Raw genomic sequence first — 9,052 nt, 5'->3', positions numbered from 1 at the left:
CTGCTTATTCTCACTGCACAACAGAATCAATTTTTTTTCAAAGCATGGTAATACCAAACCAGCCCTTACAATCATACTCATTATACCATTTATATTAACAAAGCAGATCGATGACAGAAAGGATTAATGGACGGTTATTATATTGTATAAGATAGTATTAGGAATATCACATTTTTAAATCAAATTTATAAATAAATAATATCACTAATAAGAAATAAGCACGTTAATTAACAGTTAATTAATAATCAAATTATCAACAACCACATCATTTAGTTTAAAATTTGAGTAATGTTATTTATACCATGTTTTTATACCACATTTTTATACCACCTTAGGTAGCATCTGATGTGTACAACCACATCATTTGAAAAATTTGCAAAACCCAAGAAAATGAAAAAGAAAGACTCCTAATAAATAACAATCATCATTTAATTAACTAGTTTTTCTTAATTATTATTTTATTAAATAATGAACTAAATTTAAAAATCTAATTAATTCAAATGATGTGGATGTCTACATCAAATGCCACCTAATGTGGTATAAAAATGTGGTACAAAAACTTGGTATGAATAGCATTGCTCTTAAAATTTTGATATCCTTAATATTACCTTATAGAGTTTAGGGCTCCGAGTTAACAACAAGATCTTGCTTAGCGACTTGAGCCTCTAGTTTAATTAAATAAACTTTCATGTATATATGGATTAATTGAAGCATTAAGAACATTAATTGAACACATGAAAATTTTGAAGAAGATGGAAGGATATGAACCAAGCGTTGGTTAAAGGGCAAAATGCTGCATGTGGGTGAACATGACAAAACATTTTCAGCTCCAATTTGTTTGAATAAATCCAAACAAAGAAAAGGATTGTTCTAACCTGTTTCACTATATGGGCATCTTAGCTAGGGCACACCATGCCGTAAAAGTAAATTGAAACCCACATCCAACTAATCCAAGTTATTTAGATGGAATCATATGATAATAAACTAAATTAGTTGTTCTAATTAGTAATTAGCCTTGTCAAGAGGCACAAGATGACATGGGGTATTTGTGTAATTTAATTGTTTAGTATGAACACGTTGATATGGTTCAGTAAAGGAAAACCTTTTCAATAAATAATGCTTTGGTGCTGAAAATAGATGGGTCACCCATTGCCACTACCTTGCGATACTATAGCACCAAACAATTTAAAATCTCCCACTCAAGAATAAAATACTTAAACGAGTAAATTTATTGACTTATATCTCGTTTCAATTTAGCAGTTTATAGTACCTAAAATGCTGTTATTATTAATGACTCAAAATTTATTGATGGATATCGTTATTTTAATCAAGAGTAATGTTAGAGAAATAAAATTTAGAGACTAAATTTGCAAACTAAATAATGTATTATTAATAAGAATGAGTACATTTATCAACGTTTAAGTAATAAAATAATTATGAACTTACATGTTATTTAGTTTTCAAAATTTAATGTTCTTATCATTACAATATGATATGAAATTATCTTTTCATGCAATTAAAATATGCATTTTCCTCATTGTTAGTGAAACCATAAAATGTCTCTAAGCACATTACAATTTACACCGACATACTTTTATATATTTACTTTCCATCATGCATACATACATGATCCACCACATACTTCCATCATCATCCTTAGGAAAACCATCTAAAATATTATAATATATAAATATACCCACACACACATCCCTAAGCAAAGCTTATTGCTTCATCTCAACTCTGAAGATAATCAGAGAGACATAGACTACAAACTCAACTCAACCATCTTCTCTACTCTCTCTGCCACACCAACCGCCATGTCAACGAAGGATTGTGGACTGCATCGCCAAAACAAGCGGCGGAGGATGTTCCGCCGCTGTTGCGCTGGCCTCCTAATCTTCAACTTCATCCTCCTTGTCACAATCCTCATCGTGTGGGCCATCCTCCAGCCCTCCAAGCCCCGCTTCGTCCTCCAAGACGTCACCGTCTTCAACTTCAACACCTCCGCCTCCAACGTCTTCTCCTCCAGCTTCCAGGTCACCATCTCCTCCCGAAACCCTAACGACAAGATCGGCATCTACTACGACAGGCTCAACATCTACGCGACCTACCGTGCGCAGCAGATCACGTTCCCGACGCTCATCCCGCCGGTATACCAAGGCCACAAGGACGTCAACATCTGGTCGCCGTTCATCTACGGCACCGACGTCCCCATCGCTCCGTACAACTCCATCGCTCTGGGGCAGGACCAGAATGCCGGGTCGGTTCTTTTGCTCATCAAGATGGACGGCCGGGTCAGGTGGAAGGTCGGCACCTTCATCTCCAGTCGGTACCATTTGTACATCCGGTGCCCCGCTTTTATCACTCTGGGTTCCAAGACCACCGGAGTTGAGGTCGGTAACAACGCTGTCAAGTACCAGCTGGTGCAGCGCTGCAAAGTGACCGTATGAAGAAATTGGAGACAAAACTGATGTGCCGTTAATTATTGGTTTAACGCCGGTAGCTGAGTTCCTTTTTCTCTCCTTTTTATTTTCATTTTTAGCTTTTGAATATGTCTTTCTCGAATATCATTTTCATGTAAATTTTGCTATAGAATAAATATGGAGGATTTTATGATATAGACGTATAGCAAAATTGCAGTCGGTGGTAATTGAATTTTAAGTTGTATAATTATGTAGTTTTATTAAATATCATATGAAATCAATAATTATGCATTTTATTTTGGTCAGATAGCAATTTGGGTGCAAGTGAAGGTTGAGGTGTCCATGTTATTTTATTTCATTTTCAAGTCCCCCATTTAAAATTTGTATTGTTGCATATATATTGAATGAGATGAAATGTTTGCTTCTAGATATGAGTGGTCCTCCTAGAAAGTATGTGGTGATGGGGGCATGCCATGGGTTTCATGAGTTTATATAAAATTTAAAGATAAATTTATAAATATATGTTTTACTGCGGATCCGAACTTAGTCAATTTGCTAAAACAGCGTGCTGCCGTTACTACAACCGGGTTTAAATTCTCCTCCCATAGTGCCTAATGTTAGTTTAGTAAAGTTTAGGAAATTTGGATGGGTTTGGGGGTGGTTTTATCTTCGACAATCGACATGGAAATAGTAATGGTGGTCCTTTTCATAACCCCCGACTCAGCACTTGCTCTTTCTACCGACTAATAATTGGGGGATGGATGGAAAGGGACTTTTTATTATGTTAAAGAGTAATACTAGGGTGGTCAAAATTTTTAATCAAATTGCAAATTAAATGATGTGTCGCAAATAAGAAATAAACTCGTTAATTAATACTTAATTAATAATCCAATCATCTACAATCACATCGTTTAGTTTGTAAATTTAATTTAAAAAATATGATCTACCTAGTATTTCTCTATGTTAAAATAAAAGCTTAATAATTAATGAAGCTTCCAAGAAGGCACCTGCTCAATGCATGCAACGCATGTTAGAGTGTTTGTAAGCCTGACGTATTGTTGACGCGTGTGCAGACAAGAGTGTCGCATAACTTCATGATAATTTTGAATTAATAAACACTTAACAGTATAATCTTTTATTAAAAAAAATCTCTTTTTTTCTTCACAAACGATAATATTTACATTAAGACTAATTCCAATCCTTAGAGTAAGTTCTAAAATTTTTGTTTTATTCCCCCCCTTCATTCCAGCCCTTGTTCTAAAATTAGGTTAAGTGTTAAAACTCAAAAAAAACTCAAATACCAGCCAAGAAACCAGCTTGGGCTAAATTTCCTGGCCCACTATGCGGGTCGACGTGCTGTGAAAAAAGAGAAAACGCGCTAGTTAATGCTCTAAAAGCATGTCAGCGGGCCAAAAAGCAAGGAAAATGGGACACTTTGAGGGGAAGTGAGGCCCAACATGATGGGATTGTCGACCACCCATATGCAACCCCATCTCCTTTATTTCTATCAGAGGACATAGATTTCCATCTCCTTTAAATCTAACGGGTGAGATTCATTCTTTAATAATCTGGAGCTAAAATTTTAGTCCAGAAGAGTTGGAGCAAAAAAAAGCTGTTTCTGGGTTAAAACCTAAATTTTCTTGGTTAAAAATTTTTGGTTTTACTCCAAGGGTTGGAGATGGTCTAAGAGAGTGGGAAAGTGGACTAAGCCTTACAATGGACTTGCCATAATAAGTCAAGTTTTGGTACGAGAGAGAGAGAGAGAGAGAGGGTTGGGTTTATGGTGACAACAAATATATCTGAAAATATAATGTTTGGGATTTCTTAGGGCCAAATGAGGATCCTCGGTGGATCCTCTTTGTGAGGATTCCGGGGATCCTCCAATCATATCCGCTCATCGTACATTGTGCGGTCAGTTTTCGTCAGGTACTGTTTATATTTAATTTTAAATAAAAAGATTTACAATGATTTATGACCTCACGATATACGATTAACGGATGTGATTGGAGGATTTTAGGGATCCTCACAAAGAGAATCCGAAGAGAATCCTCATTCCATAGGGCTTCTACAGGAGGATCTAGGCTGCTTGGTTTTCAGTTGAACCATTGAAACGTGTTCTAAAGAAAGAAAAAAAGAGGTCACATGTCGACAACTTAGTAACTGTTCGCTAATTTATTTAAAAACTTAAAACTCGTTTTGTAATTATTTTCAATTTTGGCTTTGGGTTAGATTTTCTTTTAACTGAAAACCAAAAGTAGTTAGCAAACAAGTTTTAGTTTTCAAAACGATGAAAACTGAAATATAAAGCCTAAAAATTAAAAACTGAAAATAAAACGCCTGCAACATGAGGAAATGGAATATCATGTTACATCTCCCAGCAAAGGTCAAGATTTTCCAACGGCTTTTTGTGAGGGAGTGTAGCCTTGATCTTGGGGTTGGTTACCTATGAGAAATGTTTCGGTTAGACCGGCTTCCTCAGTTGTAGGCTGAACCCCTTTGATCTGTACGTTTCAAGCTGGGTGGTTTCTGGCCCCAACATACTTATCATCACGAATTGAGGCAAATTCTGAAATACTAAGTTGGCCTAGTATGGTCCATGAAAATACTAGGCCCAACATATTTATCTCAAGAGCCCTGTTTTTCATTTGCACAGTCATAAATTTCGAAGTCCATTTGATAAATTTGTTTTTGGAAGTCCAAAAGTTGTTTTTTTTTTTTTTGTCAAACGATAAATTTTTCTATATTAGATGTTAGATTAGTCACCGACGAAATTTGAAACCACATCATCATACAAAGGTTTAACTCTTTTCCACCACTATGGTAAATGACCACTTGCTTGAAGTCTAACACTTGCTTGAAGTCTAAAAGTTGAGCATACTCCAATTTGATAGACTAACTACAGTACTTACAAATATATATGGCTCGTTTGGTAATACTTCTAAAATAACTGAAAACATTTAAAAAAAAAATTATTTTTGGGTTCTAAAAGCACTTGAAGTGCCTCATGAAAGAAGCATTTCAAATGTGCTTCTTCTAGGAAACATTTCAAGTGCTTTTCTATGATTTATTTGCGTTTTTACTAAGAATTGATTTAAAAAACTTTCAGTCATTTCGACAACACATCAAAAAAAACCCTTAGTATAATAGTATTATACTTATCTGGCACTCAAATGTGCTCTTTACATGTCATTACGACATAACTAGTCATCAAATAATAAGTATTAAGTACTTGTAAGTAATGTAGTTAAGCACGCAATAAACTGTTATATTATCTACCATAAGGGGTTGGAGAATGAACTAAGCTTCATAATTGCTAGCAATAATGTAGTTTAATTTCATCTTTGACGAGAATTGAATATAAGATCTCTCACTTACAAATAAAAATGAATAACACTAACCGTAGTACTAAGTGACTTTCTTTTCTTTTTCAATTCAATTTTCTTTTGTTAGCTCACTTTTCAGAGAATTTTCCAACTATCTGTTCAGTTATTTTCCAACTATTCGTTTTTATAGGCAGTTACATCGCTAGCGACAAAGAAAGCTGGGGGCTCGCGGTGGTTGGCCCACTATTTGCTCTTAATTTTATAAACTACTGGAGGATTTTTTAAGCTTTGAGGACAACATTGTTTCCTTGTCTTTGCCGTCACTAACTGATGAAGATATTGTAAAAGCGGGTCCCCTCAGCATTTCACTTCCCTCACGTTCTGCCTATTCTGAATTCTTCTTGAACTTGGTGTGATTCTGTCTTGTAAGAAGCTTTGATGCAACGTTGAAATGTATGTGATGTGATTCCGACCCAATCAATGTGGAAATTAGAGGCATGGATAACGGGTCATGATTTCACATGGTGGGACTTGGCCGCAAATAACCGTGAGCAAAATATTTAAAAAGGTGAAGAAAGACTTGGCAATGCATAATTTACTTGATTGTCAAATCTATAATATTTTGCATAAAATTCAACACTAAATGGAGAAGATTGAGATCTCCCCCAAATTTCACTTTGAAACCAACAGATCCAGCAATTTGGAACGTTCACGAGAAAGATAAGGGTGTTGGAGAGAGAGATAAATGCGTAGTTTTATGTGTGAAATGAATCAATAATATGTGACTAATGAAGAATAAATGATATAAATCATTGTCTAGATAACTGAAATTGTTGATTCCGGATTGTGAGATTTGAAGAGGATCTCAATTTAGTAGAATGGAGATAGACTGTATATGTATTGTTTGCGCTTCGTATATGTGGCTGCACCCAGATCAGATTGCTTTATTAATATGACCTATTACCACATGGCTAGAAAAATAATGAGCTTCTTTTCTTCTTCTTTTTTAAAGCCAGCCGTCAAATATGGCCGTTGGAGTACTTTCTATTTTATTTGAATTGAGTAAATCGACTGCTTGTTGCTTCTTTTTCTTCGTCTTTTTTATGCTTTGTTCTTTTAAATTAGCTTAATGCAAATGCTTACATGGCTTAACACACTATTGTAATTTGCAAGTTGTTCTACAAAATCATCAACTTGATCATTTTTTAAAGATGATAAAAACAAATGTGACAAAACCATCTGCTTTGCTCTTTTTGTTTAAAATATGTATTAGATTAGGTAAACAATTCCTTTTTTTTTTTCTTGGTGAAGAAAAAAAATAAGATTATTATTAGCATTTATGTAACCTAACATAAACGAAAACGTTTTATATAGCCAACAACTTAAGCACAAGTGTAAAGATTTTCTATTCCCAAATTCCACTAATTGCTTATTTTTTTGGTAACACAAAATGCAATTAATTCAAATTTTACATCAAAACACAATAATGCGAGTATAGAGAGACTAGTACATCAAACCAGGATTTGAGAATTTCTTCTCACATGATTTCAATGTAATACAAAATTTAGCAGTCCTATTGGTCCTTGTAATCTGGTGAATTTTTATAAGCTCGACTTTTAATGAAATGCTTGAAGTCCACTTATTTTTTTTTGCAATTAGTCATGTTTTATCGGTCATGTTTTATCGGACGATTTTTAGATATAATTTGCAAGGAGCTTAGTCGTTCAAGAGGTTTCATTCATAAATATCCCCTTGTCCCTTGCGCCAAATGTCTAAGTCAAGCACCAAAAGTCTAAGTCAAGCAATTACAACGGAAGCTACCACGAACCACCTCAATTCCCCAATGCTCACAAATCACCATCCCTCCACACGCTGATAGTCTCTTAAACAGAGACTTCCCCCCCCCCCCCCCCCCCCCACACACACACACAAAACGTACCCCTTCTACCCTCTAAAGCAACCGCGTCGAGTTGATTTTCTCCACCCACCTCCCCACGCGGCCTTGCCACATTCCTCCCTTATATATACCCACGCTTCACCTTCTTCACCTCTCATTCTTCTCAACCACACCCATCTCACTACTCTCTATATCCATTACAAATTGTTTGTTGCTCCTCCGGCGTCCTCCGCCATGTCAGAGAAACAAGCCCATTTAAACGGGGCCTACTACGGCCCATCAATCCCTCCCAAATCCCAATCCTACCATCGCCCCGGCCGCGATGGAGGCGGATGCCTCGGCTGCTGCTGCAGCTGCATCTTCGGCCTTGTCTTCAAGCTCATCATGACCGCCGTCGTCTTCATGGGGTTGGCGTTCTTCGTCTTTTGGCTCATCGTCCGCCCTAACCGTGTCAAGTTCCACGTCACGGATGCCACCCTCACGCAGTTCAACTTCTCCAACGACAACACCCTCCACTACAACCTCGCCCTCAACCTCACCATCCGGAACCCTAACAAGAAGATCGGTATTTACTACGACCGCATCGAGACCCGGGCCTTTTACGAGGATCAGAGGTTCAGCACGGTTACCTTGACGCCTTTCTACCAAGGGCACAAGCAAACGAACGTGCTGAACCCCGTGTTCCAAGGCCAGCAAGTGGTTCAAGGCTCAAAGTTGCTTTCCGAGTACAATCAGCAGAAGAGTACCGGGATTTACGAGATCGATTTGAAAATTTATCTTCGGATTCGGTTCAAATTCGGATTGATCAAGACTGGCAAGTTCAAGCCCAAGATTGAATGCGACTTGAAGGTTCCTATGACTCAGAACGGAAATTCAGTTGGCACTTTCCAGACTACCAAGTGCGACGTTGATTACTTCTAATCAATCTACACAGCCGACGATTGATCGATCGAGTTCATATATCTTCTTGTTCATTCAGTTTTTTTTTTTTTTTAATTTTTGCTACTATTCTTTTGTTTTTTGTTTTTGGCATTATTATTTGATACCTACTCCTGTTACGCATGTTCATAAAATAAATATTAATGTATTATTTTTAGTGGCTAGACTTTTGCTTTCCATGATGGTTACGAAATTGATGTTTTTTTTTACAACTTGTTCAACGTTTCTTTTCTTTCAAAAAAGATAATCCACCGTTAAAGTCTCATGCCATTCCTAATTCTTAACAATTGAATATTGTCCTTTGGAAGAAAACTTCATATAATAAAAGACGAAATCAATTGCGAACAGCATGCAATCTAATTGGAAATGTAAACGGTTGATTGGTGAGACATATATTATACAAGGTTCACTTCAATCAAAAGTTATCAATACTATTACGATCGTAGAGAGAAATTTACACATTTCGATTT

At 36.3% G+C, this 9,052-nt stretch overlaps 2 protein-coding genes across 2 annotated transcripts; both read left to right on the top strand.

Moving 5' to 3' along the window:
• Nucleotides 1–1,442: 1,442 nt before the first annotated feature.
• LOC103454154 (NDR1/HIN1-like protein 1) lies at nt 1,443–2,728 on the top strand. The gene has a single exon (XM_008393744.4). It carries the CDS (start codon nt 1,818–1,820, stop codon nt 2,448–2,450), a length of 633 nt encoding a protein of 210 aa, XP_008391966.1. The 5' UTR covers nt 1,443–1,817; the 3' UTR covers nt 2,451–2,728.
• Nucleotides 2,729–7,494: 4,766 nt separating this feature from the next.
• Nucleotides 7,495–8,746, top strand: LOC103424284 (NDR1/HIN1-like protein 3). The gene has a single exon (XM_008362372.4). It carries the CDS (start codon nt 7,878–7,880, stop codon nt 8,562–8,564), a length of 687 nt encoding a protein of 228 aa, XP_008360594.3. The 5' UTR covers nt 7,495–7,877; the 3' UTR covers nt 8,565–8,746.
• The last annotated feature ends 306 nt before the right edge of the window (nt 8,747–9,052 follow it).

Source organism: Malus domestica, chromosome 14, assembly GCF_042453785.1.
Source record: "Malus domestica chromosome 14, GDT2T_hap1".
In the NCBI taxonomy this organism is placed as follows: Eukaryota; Viridiplantae; Streptophyta; class Magnoliopsida; order Rosales; family Rosaceae; genus Malus; species Malus domestica.
Note: the sequence above shows the minus strand (reverse complement) of the source record. Positions and strands in the feature narration are given on the sequence as shown.